General features: G+C 34.4%; 1 protein-coding gene across 8 annotated transcripts; it reads left to right on the top strand.

Moving 5' to 3' along the window:
* Positions 1-5,348: 5,348 nt before the first annotated feature.
* LOC131000708 (uncharacterized) lies at positions 5,349-13,785 on the top strand. Of its 8 annotated transcripts, none has more exons than XM_057926744.1 (14): positions 5,349-5,694; positions 6,244-6,342; positions 7,444-7,571; positions 7,683-7,836; positions 7,924-8,033; positions 8,725-8,808; positions 8,883-8,931; positions 9,082-9,173; positions 9,648-9,789; positions 10,146-10,228; positions 10,301-11,724; positions 12,062-12,175; positions 12,288-13,052; positions 13,361-13,785. In XM_057926744.1, exons 1-13 carry the CDS (start codon positions 5,665-5,667, stop codon positions 12,857-12,859), a joined length of 3,081 nt encoding a protein of 1,026 aa, XP_057782727.1. In that variant the 5' UTR covers positions 5,349-5,664; the 3' UTR covers positions 12,860-13,052; positions 13,361-13,785. The 8 variants fall into 8 exon arrangements, with proteins under 8 accessions (XP_057782727.1, XP_057782729.1, XP_057782731.1 ...); XM_057926746.1 differs by having other exon boundaries at positions 10,149-10,228; XM_057926748.1 differs by having other exon boundaries at positions 5,437-5,694; positions 9,654-9,789; positions 13,352-13,785.
* Positions 13,786-17,337: the final 3,552 nt, after the last annotated feature.

The raw sequence follows: 17,337 nt of genomic DNA on the forward strand, positions 1-17,337 counted from the left end.
CGAGAGAGCATTCTCATTGGAGTGTTCCATATCCGCCGCTCTGCCAACAGAGCAGCGCACTTGCTTGCCCAACATGCCGGTAGAACTAGGAAATATGAGTGTTGGGATAATTGTTACCCTGATTGGTTCCATGATGTAATTCTTGATGACTGTTTAATCTTTAAGTTTCATCTTTCCAAAAAAAAAGTAATAAATTATAGTACATTAATCTCTCCTTTGTTGAGTTGTTTATACTTTGTTACGTTGTTGGTTATTTTGTGAATACCTTGCTGCCTATGTTTTCATGATTGAAATGATGTTTGTGTCTGTAAGTGATATGAATATGGTTGTTGTTGGAAATATGATTTTATTATCATTTGTGGAAATAATGATTTTATTAAATATTTATTATTTATTAAAATAATTATTGGATGTTGATTACGTCGTGAGTAGATGAACGTGATATACTTGATGTCTCAAAATCGATTTTCGATGAGTGAGATATTGTATGCCAAAGTTTGATTGTTATGTAGTGGTGTAACATTTGGAAATGTTACTTATTCCACATTGAAAAAGAAGAGAAGTTGTCTGTTGTATATAAATTGTAAAGTGCAAGGACTTAATAACTTGTAGGCTTGGATAAAGAGATTGGCCTCGCATGCGCACACACACGCCGCCGACGATCAATTGAATGATGCCGTTGGACGGGTATGCGTATGGGGTCGACGATCAATCGAATGATGCCGTTGGACGGGTATGCGTACGGAGCTTGGATCTTGGTGCTTTGGTGGTGTTTAGGTTCAAACTATATTCTTTTTGGACAAAATACTTTTGGGCTTTATTTTGGGCTACGTTGCTTGGCCAACCGGAATTATGTGATAAGGGTATAATAGTACAATCATAATTAATTTTATTATTATTTAAATAGGGGGCTGTAGTGAGAAAATTGGGGGCTGTGTTTAAAATTACCCTTATTGTTTTCATCTACTACCAAATAATTGTCTTCAATTCCTATCTCAATCTCTCTTATAATAATTGTTTGTATTTCAGTGATTATACTTTTGGGCTTTATTTTGGGCTATGTTACTTGGCCAATTGGAATCGTGTGATTAGTTTGGGTGATTCTATTCATAGCCCTTATTTTACTCTTTATAGCCCCTTATTTAAAATAATAATTATAAATTTACAATTTTACCATATGCTTTATAGCCACATATACGTAGATGTAAATCCTTCAAATAGTTGTATAGCCCCCAACTTAAAATTCTGAAAACTACATTAAAGTATTATCGATTAATCCTTTCATTCATTGGGGGTTATGGTTTTTGCTTCGATTTGGTTGCTTGTGTCGACTCTTGCTGTAGTTTGTAGATTGCAGTGTTATTGATTCGTTTATGCACTAAATTTAGATAAATTTATAATCTTGATTTATAATATATTGACGAAGTATATTTGTGAATTCGGAAAAGGTATTGCCTATGTATTCTATGGTGATTTTGTTGCAATGCTTTCAACAGAGCTTAGTTGCAGAACTGACGTTGTCGTTGATGTGTTCTTGAGAAATTGTCAATTTATACACTTTTTTCTATGTGGTGGAGTGAAAGATATTCTTATGACTTCTTGTTCTGTTATTTTTCTATGGCTTAATCATTTTGCCTATTTTGATTGCAGTAAAACTTATTAGAGCATACTTTCTCCAGCAATTTTGTGTAAACTCACTTGGTTTGGTTTATTCTGTTTTAGTTGGCGATAGTAAAAATTTTATAAATTCAATTTAATTTGGAGCTATTAGATATAGGGTAAAATAGTAAATTTATAATTATTTTTAATTATTATTTTAAATAAGGAGTTATAAAGAATAAAATGGTGGCTATGAATAGACACACCCTTATTATTTTTATCTACTACGAAATAATTGTCTTCAATTCCTATCTCAATCTCTCTTATAATAATTGTTTGTGTTTATGTGATTATTGAATTTCTAATATGTCCACTGCTTTTGCTCTGCTCATTGCTATATACACAACTTTTGTGAATTCAAGTTCTGTGTTGCTAGTGTATCATTAAGGTAATATTTCATATTCGGTGACTCATTATATTAAAATAATTTCTTCGTTATAGGGGTGTTTGATTATATTATGTCTCTCTTTCTTGTTTGATTAATTAGGACTACAAATTCTAGTTTCTAACATATAAATTGACGTCGCGATTGAATACAGAGCTTTGAAACTCCCCAGGTTCAACAAAGTTTATCCCTATAACTTCTTTTAAGATACCTATTCATTTTCTGCAGAGAATTAAATCACGAGAGAGGAAGTCTTCTTAATCTCAATAAAGACTCGATTTTCTTTTCTTTTTGGTGTGTAAAGAAGTAACTAGAGACCCCTATTTATACTAGTTGATTGATATGAAACTCAAAAACCTTAGGCTAAATCACATCTATTTATGTTTGCTTTCTCACACAAAATCCTTACCACTTTCATAGTCGCATGGACAAGATAAGATGTTTGTTTTGCTCTGCTCATTGCTACATACACAACTTTTGTGAATTCAAGTTCTGTGTTGCTAGTGTATCATTAAGGTAATATTTCATATTCGGTGACTCATTATATTAAAATAATTTCTTCGTTATAGGGGTGTTTGATTATATTATGTCTCTCTTTCTTGTTTGATTAATTAGGACTACAAATTCTAGTTTCTAACATATAAATTGATGTCGCGATTGAATACAGAGCTTTGAAACTCCCCAGGTTCAACAAAGTTTATCCCTATAACTTCTTTTAAGATACCTATTCATTTTCTGCAGAGAATTAAATCACGAGAGAGGAAGTCTTCTTAATCTCAATAAAGACTCGATTTTCTTTTCTTTTTGGTGTGTAAAGAAGTAACTAGAGACCCCTATTTATACTAGTTGATTGATATGAAACTCAAAAACCTTAGGCTAAATCACATTTATTTATGTTTGCTTTCTCACACAAAATCCTTACCACTTTCATAGTCGCACGGACAAGATAAGATGTTTGTTTTCCACTTCATTCAATTATTAAAATTTTAAACAACGAAGTGCAGTTCAGTTGGTAAGACGATTCTCATTCAATTATTAGATCAAAAGTTCGAATAATCACGAAGCAAAATAAGAGACCATAATTGATCATCTTTTAAATGGAAAAAAAAGAAAAACAAAAAATTAATTATTAAAGTTTAAAATTTTCGAGTAGTGTGCTTAAGAGTCGCATAAGGCAAGTCCAAGGCTTCCGAACATTTTAATGCAAGATCAAATTTAAAATTCAACACAAACTCAACAAGTGAAAAAGAGAAAGTAAGTAAGACGAAAAAAGTATATCAAATTCACTTGAAAATTCAACTCATACTTGGTTTGGTGAAAGTTCATTTAACCTCGATCAGACTGATTTACAAAACTAGTTCCATCACAAATTCTAAAGTTCGTTTAGTCTCTTTACAATCCTAGAACCAACATCTAAATAATGATAATAATAAAAGCAATTTCTTCATTCACGCTCGAGCTGACCAAAATACTTGCTTGTTATCGTCACAAGGATGTTGAGAACAACAACTTCATCGTCTACCTCTGCTTTGGAAGCTCGCAAGATTTCACACTTTTGCAGCAATGACCGAAGGGCCGCACTCATGTAGGCATGGAAGGGGCAATCTACTGTTGCGCAGACTAATTTATACATTTTTACTTATTTTCTTTTGTGTTCAAAATATTTAAGATTGTTATTTTGACTTGTTGTTTTTGTTGGTTGGTAAGTAGTTTATGCTTTTTTCCCAGCACAACAAAGCAAGAGCAATGAGAGATAAGAAATTAGAAACAAACATGGTGGAAAATCAAGATTTGATCTGTCAACTTCAAAGACAGTTGGAGGCTATGCAAAAGCAACTTAATGATCAAGAAGCTGAGAGGAATTGGCCTCCACCACCACCTATTAGTGAAATCTTCCAACGCAGGGCTCATCAAGGAAAAGTGCATGCCCTAAGGATTAATGCATTAACTTTGAACTCAAGTTGAGCCTCATTAATATGGTACAACAAAATCAATTTATCTATCTCTCTCAATCAACGAAATGGTGGATTCGATAAATGATTACGTCATGTCTCTGATGCGTTCTGAAGAAAGAATATACCTTTTTTTTTGGAAATTAAGAAAGAATATACCGTAGTTCTAATACAATTTGCAAAGATGATGGGAAAGTTGATATGGACAATGAATTTTTTCAGTTGAATATCTCAACACGATCAAGTTTTCGGGGATTGCCGAGTCAAGAAATCAAACTGAAGGAGGGGTGCATCATCATGCTTCTCAGAAATATCGATCCATCAAATGAGCTTTGTAATGACACTAGGATGATAGTAACTAAACTCAGGGGACCGCGTGATTGAAGCCAAACTCATTTCGGGAAATAATGCAGGCAAAAAGTTTCCTATTGCCAGAATGATAATGAGCCCATCGGATTTCACTAAATTTCCCATAAGATTTCAAAGGAGGCAGTTTTCGTTGAGTGTTTGTTTTGCTATGATGATAAACAAAAGTCAAGGTCAGTCACTATTAAACGTAGGTCTATACATACTAAAACATGTATTCACTCATGACCAGTTGTATGTTGCTATCTCACGAGTCACTAGCAAAAAAAGTCTTAAAAATTTGATATGTGACAAGAATGGTCAAACGAACAACACAACAACTAATGTGGTTTACGATGAAATTTTCGATAAATTGTAAGGTACATATAATATATTTTCTGTAATCATCTTCATATTTTATAATCCGTAAAAAAAAAAATCTCATATTTGGTGTTCTGGAATTTATGATGTAGTTATTTATTGTTTTCATTATGTTGGAATTTTCTGATATAATTTCAGGACTTGTCATTGCATTGCTTCGACTCAGAACTGTTTGGAGAGAGCATCTACAAGTTTGGTGTGATTTTTTAGCATGTAGACTCTTAACACAAACATGTGTACTTCTTTTTTAGTTAAAATAAACAAGGACTTCGTTGTATACTTTTTAGGTGTTTATCTATATATAAATATTATTAAATTTTTAAGTATATGCCATTCATCTTTTTTTTTTGTTTATTGCAAAAATAATATGTGGAAAAAGACAACAAAATATATATTTTATTAGATTACTTTTTTATTATTGTTTGAAATGTAATGTGAACTTATTTTTAAATAACATTTTTTTATAATAGCACTTGTTCTAATTAAATTTTGTTAATATTATCACTGCATAAAGATTATTTGAAAAATAATTAATATATTAAAATTTAAAAATGATCACGTCAAATGAAATTTGACAGATTTCTCACTATTAGTTTTAATACAATAGTGATTGATTACTTTTCATCGGCGTATTGTGCAGTAGAAAAACAAAGAAAAAAAAGTCCAAGACGGTAGCTGTGTTAAGTTGGGAGTTATCGAATCGAGCCGAATGGGATCAGACACAGATAGGAACAGCATAAAAGGACCCAACTTCCAAATCCAACCCTTTCTCTTTTCTCACTCCAATTCTCTGTCTGAATACTGTTTTCTTTGTGGCTCTCTCTCTCTATATCTCCACATCCCTCTGCACCTTGTATCCTTTCTTTTCGATCCAATCATCCATTCTAAGTTCCCTATCACCCAATCTCATTTCTCTGTCTAGATCGCTCAATCTATCTGCAGATGGCCAAGTCAAATCTTCTAATTAATCAGGTTCTTTAATTTTTTACTTTTTATTATTGGGTGTATCAAGGTCAATTGCTGCTATCGACTTAAAAAGGCTCCATTTCTGCCATGGAGTTTTCTTTTTTAAGATTTTGATTTAACCTTGTTTATGCAAAGCTTTGCTTTGCTTGTTTTCCCTTCTCTCTCTATTCTGTATTTGATTTTGATTACAATTGGATCGAATTAGTTGAATTAATTCAATATTTGCTTTCCTATGGTTGATTTTTAGTTGGGGAAAGTATGTGAACTCCTGTGGCTATAGGAAAAAGTGATTTAGGGTTTGACTTTGTATTGGGTAGGTAAAGTGATTTTGGCACCGATTTAAGTATGTCTTACCAAGATTCGGATTTAATCTTTTCGTTTTATTCAATGTATTTCATGCTTCTGCTGAATTGTTGATCTTCATTGCATTGATCTATTGCGTTTTCTTGAACTACTTCTATTTATTTCAGCAACTTTTTGTTGTTTGTAGCCTTTGAAAGCATTTGTTGTCTAATCAAATTAATATGTACTTGTATGATCTGTAATGTTCTTAAGGCGACCATGAGCGACGAAGGAGAGAAGACTTGCCCCCTCTGTGCTGAGGAGATGGATTTAACTGATCAGCAGTTAAAGCCTTGCAAGTGTGGCTATGAGGTAACTACTAAGGTTCCATGTAATTATTTCATTTTGCAAGTTAACTTCATGTTTCTTGCCCCTCATTAAAGTATGACTATCAATCCTGGTCATTGCACTTGTGCCTGAGTCTCTCTAGATGTGCCATGCGACCTGCATGTATACGAGTTGGATTGCATTAGAAGTTTAAGATCATGCAAGATTCTTAAATTTCTATGATAGTTTCATCCTCTTTCATATTGTTTGAATCAGGTCGGGATATAAGTTGCATACAGTTACTTTTGTAGAGATCAAGTGACTAAGGAATTTTATTTGAAGAGGCTGAGATAAGGAGGCAGTTAGAGTGTTTTTGAGGACATTTAAAATAACAAGACATGCTCACAGGATCAGTTTCTTTAATTAATGAGCAAATTCCTTCTGAGTCGGACCAAATATTGCTCAAAGGTTTTAACTTCTAAATTTTGGAGTTGTAATATGAATGTGAAAAGAAACAGAATAAACATAGGGGAAGGGGGGCAGAAAGAACGAAAGAAAGAAAACAACAGTACTTTTGTTGCACACTTGCTTAGGTGAGGCTAGTTTCTTACAGCTTAACATTTTATCTTATGCATGTTGCATGTGATTGAAAATCATGATGACTTTGAATTGCTAATCATGACTTTAGAAGTTGATCCAAAGCTGAAAATGGAGCCACCATAGGAACTTTTTCATTGAATATATTATATTTGTCATTCTTAATAATTTTATTTGAGGATTTGTACTTGCATAATGATTTGTTGAAAAACCAAACACATTTTTATTTCATTGATTTCCTGGATTCAAGGCTAAACTATATTTAATTGTCACTATTTGCTGCTGGCTATTATTTCATTACTCAAGGGAGTTGTGCGCCTAGCCTTTTATGATCATTCTTGTTGTTGGTTGTTACCTGACTCATGGTTGTTGCTTCTTGAGGGCGTCACAATTCTCTTTCTTTTTGAGAGATATCTTGTTAACAAGGCATGTGTGCAGATGCGAATCTCTTACCTTCTATTTGCTGTGCAACAATAGTATCATGTTTGTCGTTGTTGCTGAATCTTTCTGCTAATATTGGATGTATGAATCACTTGTCATTTTCTGCAGATTTGTGTTTGGTGTTGGCATCAAATTATAGATATGGCTGAGAAAGATGATACTGAAGGGCGCTGTCCAGCATGTCGTACTCCTTATAACAAGGAAAAGATTGTTGGAACGACTGCAAAATGTGAAAGGTAAATTATATTTGTTGTTTAGTGAATTTTCTTTCATGTGTACTCTTGAACCATACCATAAGGTCATATGTTATAGTGCCCTAACTTTGATCTGTGTGATAATTGTGACAGATTGGTTACAGAGATGAGTGTGGAGAAAAAGCTAAAGTCACAGAAGGGAAAGAGCAAAGCCTTGGAAGGACGGAAGCAACTTGGCAGTGTACGAGTTATTCAAAGGAATCTTGTGTATGTTGTGGGTCTGCCACTGAATTTTGCAGATGAGGATGTAATTACTACCCTAATCTTTTGCTCCTATCATATTCCTTTCCCATATTTTGCCACCATTCTAATTGTTATTCAATTTGTTTGGCAGCTACTTCAGCGCAGAGAATATTTTGGTCAGTATGGAAAGGTGCTGAAGGTGTCAATATCTCGAACAGCGACTGGGGCTATACAACAGTTTGCAAATAGTACATGCAGTGTGTAGGTCCCAAGATTCTGACTTCAAGTTTCAGAGTTTGATATTAGACATATTCAAAATTTCGATGCATATTTATTTGAGTGTTCCTGTGGATGCACTTATTGCCTAATCTTTTGATGATCTTGCTTACCATCGGACAGTTCAGAATCTAAGGTGCAAAATTATCTGGTTCAAACCCCAAGTTCCTTGTGAAAGTGAAACTGCCAATGTACAACTGTGGAAAAGTGGTTACACTTTGTTATGTGTTAATTATCTTTGCCCAGCTTAACAATATCTTATGGCATACGTTACTCTAAAATTTGATTGTTAAGATAGCTTATATGCTACTCCATCATAGTTCTCGTGTGAAGTGTCATACCTTTTAAGATTTCTGAGATATCTATTTTTTTATTTGGGGGGGGGGGGGGGGGTGTTGGAATAGCCATGTTAAATGGGTTCAATTGAGGAGGGGTTGAGTGTAATTATTATTATTATTAATATTTCAGCGAGGGTGCTGTAGTTAATAAAAATGGGAATAGTTAATTTACTATCATTCCTATACCCTTTTGCTAAATAAGGAATATATGAATGATCCCACCCCTTCTGATTCCATCCCAACCAAAAAAACCCTTGTTTCTGTGTGATCGATGAATTATATTTACATATTGTTGCTTACTGTTTCTTATTTGGTCCCCCCTCTCCTTTTTGGCGTAGATATATAACATATTCAAGGGAGGAGGAGGCAGTCCGATGTATTCAGCTGGTACATGGATTTTCTTTGGATGGTAAACCATTGAGGTGGGCGGCATCCTTCATTTATGTAGTTAGACCTTTTAGTAATAGTAGACTGCCTCTAATAATGCTGGCTGCAGGGCATGCTTTGGGACCACAAAATACTGTCATGCATGGTTGAGAAATATGGTATGGCTTCTAAGAATTTTACACTTAAGATTGTGGCAGAATCTCACATCAGCAATAAGTTCGGTCATAGTACACATGCCAAGTTATGAACCCAAAGTTTATTGAATCACATGGGCTATCACCTGATCAAGATCTTACTTGTTGGTCCAGCCTTGCAGCAATCCAGATTGTCTATATTTGCATGACATTGGTTCACAAGAGGATAGTTTTACAAAGGATGAAGTAATATCTGCTTACACAAGGTATTTCTATATTTGAATGGTGTCAGTTGTATTCCTGTCCATCATTTCGATTTTCTGTAATTTTCTTTATGTTATGTTTGCTGCTTTTCAATTGCTTAACGTGTGAGTATTCCTTCCAACCCCTAAAAGTCTGAGTTCGTGTATTCTGGCATTAGTCTTATCATATTGCAGTCTTGCTACTCACCTGGAAAGTAATATTGGCTTATCTTTTTATTTTTAAATGGATAGATTACGTATTCATGGACCTTTTTTTCTCCATTATGTATTGTCCTTCATGTGGTGGAATTTCAAGTGATGGTTGAATAATCAAAATGTTATTGCACAGTATTATTCTTTTGGTGTCCTGAGTACTTTACAGAAGAAAATTATATTCAGGACATCCTGGAAAGGGGGTCGAGTTTTGCCTTCTCCTGTACTTTTTTTATGTTATGTTTGTTTCCCAAATATCTGTCCTCTTACATAATGATTTTAAAGGAGTAGGATTCAACAAGTCACCAGTTCCTCAACTAGTATCCAACGGCGTTCAGGAAATGTATTACCTCCACCAGGAGATGATTACAGTAATAACAGCTCGACATCTTCAGTGAAGCCTATGGCTAAAACAGTAAATACAAATGTAAGATTTCATCATTATTGCCTTTGCTCCAGCAGATATGCTTATCTATCTTTTTCAGTATTGTGATCTGCGGGTCTAGTTTTATCTGATTTTCTAGTTTCAATTTTTTTTTGTTCTTTCTCGATTTATTGTTTTGTGCCTAGCCCCCGTGAAGTTCATTTGAACCATATTTTTAGGGGTAGCACTGTAGCAGGGATTCTCATGCATCATATTCATAAATGTGTCTTGGCTGATGCATTGAGTGATCTGATAGTTCACGGCCATTGCTTTGCATTCTTCCTGTGAAAATATGAATGAACTGTTGTTCTAATTAAATAATCTCTACTTCCCTACTCACTTGTTCTGCGTTGCTTCAGCAGAATTCAGCAATGAGTACAAGAAATTCTCCACCAAATAGTAGCTCTGGGATATCTGCTGCTCTGCCAGCTGGAGCATCTTGGTATGTCATCCTCTTATGGTAGTTCTCTCCTATCTTTTTCTTGCTAGCATTTCTGAATATTGTCTTTATCAGGGGTATACGTCCATCTAGTAATCAACATTTGCTGACAAGTACATCGAGTTCCAATGGACCACCTAATCAGAAAAATGACATGGATAGTCCAGCGGCATTTTCTAAATCTGCCCTACGTCAAATTTCTTCATTTCAGAATGACACTGGGAAGAAAAAGGTGCCTACTGAAGGAAGTGCCATTTCTCTAGAGAAAAGTAAAACAGAAACTTCTGGTCCAGTAAAGAAGGAATCAAATACAGATGGAAGTATTGTTTCTGAAACTTGCACTGCATCTGTATATCTCACCAGTGCGCCCTTGAGCAGCCAGCTTCATAGCCCACCTAGACCCAAATCGCTTCCAAATACTTCTAATATAGTTGATTCTTCTGCTTCATCTAGTGTACTTGTATCAGATAAAGGTCCCATGAACTTAATAGACAACATGGAGAATGTGTGCTCTGATGTATTATCATTGAGCATTCTAGAAAATCATAATTTTCAAACTAACAATGTTGAGCAAAGTAGAGAATCTTCTGTTTGTCAGACTTCTGGGGAAGTTAAGAATACCACTGACGTGGTACACATTGCAAGTGTCCAGTCTGATTCTATATTGGAAAGGCCCTATGAAGTAACTAAAGTCTACTTGCCTGAACTGGACAATGATCTGTTATCTTTTCATAACCAGAGGATTAAGGATCCTGAACTGGACAATGATCTGTTATCTTTTCATAAACAGAGGATTAAGGATCCTGAGATTGCTGCTTCCAGTAGAGCACCAGATTCTAATGCACTTAATCTGAAGCATTCTGGTTTTGATTCTCCTGCATTTGACAATGCTGATGGTTTAACTGGTATTGGTTTTGATAGGCAGGCCGTACATAGAAGTGGTAACTTGATGGTTTCAACGTCTAATTGTCCAAGTGGGTATCTGGAGAATACATTCAATAATGGTGCTCAAGATTCCACTTTGTTTCCAAGAAAAGAGAAAATGTCTCACCTTGGGAGATATGAAACTGAAGTAGGCAGAGGTACTGCTATTGATGCAGGGGAGAGCAGCATTATATCAAATATTTTGTCACTGGACATTGGCTCATGGGGTGGGTCTGTAACTTCAACTGAGGACCTGGCTAAGTTGCTAGGTGAAACTGATGGACGACAAGGGTCTTTTGGAGCACCAGTTTCCTGGAAAGCTCAGAATAGCAGTCAATCAAGATTTTCGTTTGCTAGAGAGGAGGAAGCTATGAGCCATTTACCTGATTCTGAACAATCGATTGATTACCATGAACAAGCCTTTAAGCAGCATCTTTTTGGCCATAATTTCTCTGGCAGCAACAGATTGCATCTTGAGAAGATTGTTAGTAAAAATGACTTACCTGTTTCCAGTGGCACAGAACAAGATTATTTTGCCAACAATGTTTCCCATTTTTCTTCCAATAAGCTTCCTTGTAAGTTAATGCTAATTCATAATTCTCTCAAGTGTTCCAATATTATGTGTACATATCTTGAAAATCGCTGTTTAGTAACTTGGGACTTGCATAGTTTGGGTTCTTGTTTATCCCTGTTGGAGTGGCACAGTAACACATAAGTTGTCACTTGTCATCACATATTACAGTTTATCATTTTGTATGACCTTTATCCTTTTTTTTTGTATGATTGCTGACATTAAGATGGCTTATTAGTTTGGGCTAGGTCCTTCATAGATGGTATTGTGTGCAATAAATTACAACTAATTTGTTTGGTTTGGTACCCCCTAACACTCTTTTCTCTTCTGTCTTCGAACAGTTTCAAGACCTCAGGTATCTGCACCTCCAGGATTTTCAGCGCCTAGTAGGGCAGCAGCACCTCCAGGCTTTACTTCTCACGGGCGGACAGAGCAATTTTTTGAATCACACTCTGGTTAGAAATTAGAAATGTTTTTAGTGGGTCAACTTAATGTTTTATACATGAAAGAATTCGAAAGCCGTTCTGTCTTGGATAATTATTAATTACTTGTACTCTGTACTTGCAGGCAATCATGCGCTCGATGCTACCTCTTTATTAAGAAATCAGTATCAAACACCGCCAAGTGGTGATACTTATTCTAATGGTGATATAGAATTTATAGATCCTGCAATTTTGGCTGTTGGCAAAGGGACATTTGCAAGTGGCATAAACAATCCGGGCCTAGACATGAGATCTAATTTTTCTCCGCAGTTCAATACATATGATGAGGCCAGATTCCAATCAATTTTACAAAGATCTCTTCCGCAACATCAGAACCAAATATTTAGTGACCTCGGCGACAATCTTTCCACTCTTGGTGATACTTATGGAATTCCTTCTAGGGTTGTCGAGCAGACACTATCCAATAATCACTCTCCATTTTCTCAGTTCACCCTACATCAGTCTAGAAATGGAATAACTTCTAATGGTCAATGGGATGGGTGGAATGAAGCCCAGAGTGTGAATAATTTGGGTAGGGCTGAACTGCTCAGAACCGAGCGGTTGGCACTTAGCAGCAAGTTCTACAATGGTTATGAAGAATCAAAGATGAGGATGCCAGGTTCAGGCAATATATACAATGGGACTTATGGGATTTGATTTGAAGATGTTTATTCTGTTTGGTCAGTGATGATATCAGTGGTGTAATAGGATGATCATATCGGATCTCGATGCCCAAAGTTCACCTTTTGAACGTGGTGCTTATGAACATGATGAGCCATGGTTAGTCTTGACTCCGCTACTTTCAGGTTGGTGGAGATCAAACCTTCTCATGGAGTCTAGAAGCCAAGAGGTAACATTTTGACTCTGTAATTTTTTGTGATGGATGTTGTATAATAACTACAGTAAAGTAATTTCCGTCAAGTTATGTGAAGAGGTGGCAAAACTGATTTGCTCACGTTCAGTAGCGATAAAGCAGCAGTAGTATTCTTGTTCAGCAAAAATACTAGAACCCATCATTTTGAAGTATACAGCAACGATGATAAACGCTTAAGTTTGAAGATATAGCTTGCGCTAAGCCCTTCACAAAATTCTATTTGTTTGGACTTATTATCTTGGGATGCCATGGTGATCTGTTCCTAATTTTCTCAGATATTTCAGGTGAAAGTTCTGAGACTGAAGCTCAATGCGAATGCTGCTAGACCTATGTTGTCCGTGGCCATCCCAGTGTTCGAGCCTTTGAGTTTCATCTCAACCACAGTGAGAAAGAGAGAGAGTAGCATCTTATCCCTGCCCTGCTTTCGGATTGGGAAAAGTTACTGCATCTGTAGAATAATTGCGGATTAACAAGAGATGGACATGGTCGTAGGAGAAGGTACGTGATCTCTGCCGCAATATTAAGCATAGAAAAGAGTGAGTGTTGTGAACGAGAATGAATATAAGATGGGTTAGGTTCTGTGAATCCGTCGTGTAATGTTGCATTAATCGTATTTTTACTTGGGTGAAAGTTAACACTACCCTCGTTGATAAGTTATATGTGGAAAATATTCATTCTTATGAAAACACGTAGAAAATACTTAAAAATAGCTAGACTTAATGTTACAATCGATTAGGCACTTTTATCACAATTTTTGCACCTTTTTATGTTTTTAGTAAAATTTTCGGACGTTCAAGCTGTTAACTAATGCTGAAATGAGTGAGATTTTATAACACTTTCTGTACTTGTTTGGTATCCATGTTTGGAAATGATTTGATTAATAAAAACAAGATAAGTTATTTTAAAGGTGAGGTGAAGTTGTTTTTCAAAGAAGAATAATTAAATAAGAGTGGGTTTTAATTTTATCTCGAGCAATATAGAATATCAAAAAAATTAGATTGTTTTATTATTTAGGCTTACAAAATTTATTAAACATGTATTTTGAATATAATGTTGGAAAATTGACAAAATTCATGGCTAATGACGGGTTGAATGAGCTCATGGTCATGGCTAGTGCTTAAAAAATGTAACTTCTACTCTCTCCATCCCTAAAAATTGTGGCTTTATTACTATATTGGGACGTCTTTGAAAATTGTGATCTTTCCTTATTTGGAAATGATCCACAAACTTTTCCTCTCACTATTTGCAAAAGGGTGTGAGGTCCAATCTCCAATTAAACACAACTATCACATTTTTTCTTAAAATTTGTGTCATCTCTTTTAGTCCATAATTTTTAGGGACCGATGAAGTATTTTTTTGGTAGAAAAAAATAGCTAATATTCTTTTTGGTAGAAAAAAATTAAACTGTAAATTAAATTAACAAATTATCATTTTAACTTTAAATTAATAATAATAAAAAAAATCAACATGTATAGTTTCATCTTATGTTAAACACGTGTTCCAACCCCTCCTCACCTCTTTAACCCCTTTCTTCCTCAAATAAACATTTTCAGACTCCAATTGATGTCCCCCTCCCCAACAAAATTCAATCCTACCTCCAGTGTCGCTCCGCCTGTCTCAAATTCATACGAATTGGCGCACCCAACAAAATTCATGTCTCCCGTCTCTCTCCACTTCCTACCTCCTGTCGTCCTCCAAACTCCCCGCCCCCCCACAAAAGACGAGCCCAGCGCCACCCCCCAAACTCCCGCAACCCCTTCTTTCTTATAGGACGGACGAAAATAAAAAATGTGATACTTTCTTATGGGACGAAGGTAATATTATATACTCTCTCCCTCTACAAAAAACATCATAGAAGAGAGTGATACATGCTTTAATACGAGGTTGTTGAATGTATTGAAAGTGGTAAAAATATATTGTAAGTAGTGTTATTGAATGTATTGAGAGTGGTGAAAATATATTATGAATGAGGTATTATTAGTGATGTGGTATAGTTCAAAAGTGAAAAAAAAAATTTCTATGGACGTCCCAATATTTTTTTTAGGACGCTTTATTGTGAAGAGAATAAGTATTTAATACTCCCTCCGTCCCGACTTTTGGTATCCAATTGAGAACAGCACAGGTTTTAATAAAGTGATTGATGTGTTGTGAGTGAAATAAGGGTCTTATATTTTATGTGAGAGTTAAAATAATTAAAGTGGAGTAAGGATCACACCTACTTTTACCAAAAATAGAAATGAATACTAAAACGTGGAACGGCCAAAAAAGGAAAGTTGGATACTAAAAGTTGGGACGGAGGGAGTACTTCATTAATATCACGTTACACGTGTAAGATGACACGAGGTTTAAGAAAATATTAATAGATAATGTATTGAGTGATTGTGATTATAAAGAAAAAATGAAATTATATTTTAAAATGAAAAATATGATGCTTCTTTATGATACTGATAAAAATAAAAAAAATACAAATAATTTATTATGAGACGAGGGAGTAAAAGTGAAAATTTTAAACCTAAGTTAAATAGCTGTTGCAAGTTGCAACTTACAAGAAGTCAAAGCTTTCACTGGAGAGGGTTGAAAATATTCCTACAAGGGGACAGAAACCGTATCGAATTTACTGCATACGGACTGATTCTACATTAATTAATTAATGTACCATCAAATCAATCACTTCCTTCTCACCGCTCCGACTACTTTTTCTATCCTATTATTCTTTTTTTTTTTGAGAATTTCTATCTTATTATTCTACTCATATTACTTCGTCCGTCCACAATTTAATGCCTTACTTACTTTTAAAAATATGTCCATAATTTAATGCTCTATTCTGCTTTTTGTATCCTTTTACTCTTCTTCTTTTTTTATACTCCCTCCGTCCCGGCTTTTGGTATCCAGTTGAGAACGGCACGGATATTAATAAAGTGATTGATGTGTTGTGAGTGGAATAAGGGTCCCACATTTTATGTGAGAGTTAAAATAATTAAAGTGGAGTAAGGGCCCCACCTACTTTTACTAAAAATAGAAATGGATACCAAAATATGGGACGACCAAAAAAGAAAAATTGGATACTAAAAGCTGGGACGGAGGGAGTATTTACTATCTTTTGTCACTAATGGACCCACTTTAAAACATCTTTATTATTTTTATATTATATATTTACTACACTTTATCACTAGTGGACCCACTCACAACACCTTTATCACTTTAGTCAACTATCTTTATCACTTTAGTCAACTACCCTTATATTTCATCTACATCACATTTTTCAGCTTTCTTAGTCTCCGTGTCCACACCAAAGTAGGGCAATAAATCGTGGACGGAGAGAGTACTATTTATTTACTTTTATTTGAAGAGGAGTAACAGTAAAATTTGAAATCTAAATATTATCGTCCATGTATAAGAATTCGCACCGCCTAAATATTCCGTTGAGAATATTAGTATTTCTTTTAAAATTTAATTAGTTCTAACTTTATTTTCTTCTTCCTTTATAGCACTTTTTTATTTCTTGAACAAAGAGAACCAGTCGCAAATATTATACTAATAAAAACACAACCTTGTGTAATCGAACTATCGAAGGGTGAACGAAAGATTGACCATGTATTTTATTTTTCATTTTCGAATTTGACAAATTGTAATAGGTATTAAAAAGGAAAATATTTGATCATGTATTTTCTTTTTTTTTTTTTTTTATGTATTGATACTGTCTGTCCCATATTATTTTCCTGGTTTCACTTTTGTCCAACTATTAAATCAATTATTTTAACAATAAATTATTTTGTCCCTTTAATAAATATTCAATCTTAACAATCAATTATTAGAAAAAAAATATAAACTAAATATTAAAAAATAATCATAAATGCTCATCGCATAAGTTAAACCTAATAAACAGTGTTACAATTAAACTAAAACATAAGAGAGAAATTGAAGAAACAAATTGAAATAAAAACAGTTTAATAGTAAGATACAATACAAGTGAAAGTCAGAAATTGAGATAAGAGTATCCCAAATGACAAATACATGTGTAAACATACATTTAACTAACAGAATTACCATTTCATAAAAATAAAAACTAACAGAATTACAGCACAAACAAAAAGCTATAAAAAACAAAAAAAATACAATAAATAAATGAAGGAATAAGTTCAAGTTGAAGCTCAAATACCTCGATTAAAAGAACAGTGAAGATGAGGAAATTAAATTGCTCTACAAACTAATTTATCCTTTAAAAAAAAACCAATTTATCCTTTAATAGAATCCTTGAGTA

Source organism: Salvia miltiorrhiza, chromosome 8 (genome assembly GCF_028751815.1).
Source record: "Salvia miltiorrhiza cultivar Shanhuang (shh) chromosome 8, IMPLAD_Smil_shh, whole genome shotgun sequence".
NCBI lineage: Eukaryota > Viridiplantae > Streptophyta > Magnoliopsida > Lamiales > Lamiaceae > Salvia > Salvia miltiorrhiza.

Coding starts and splice junctions, on each gene's coding strand:
- LOC131000708 (XM_057926744.1), top strand. CDS start 5,665: ATGGCCAAGTCAAATCTTCTAATTAATCAG. Junction 5,695..6,243: donor CAAATCTTCTAATTAATCAG/GTTCTTTAATTT, acceptor AATGTTCTTAAG/GCGACCATGAGCGACGAAGG. Junction 7,837..7,923: donor TGAATTTTGCAGATGAGGAT/GTAATTACTACC, acceptor TTTGTTTGGCAG/CTACTTCAGCGCAGAGAATA.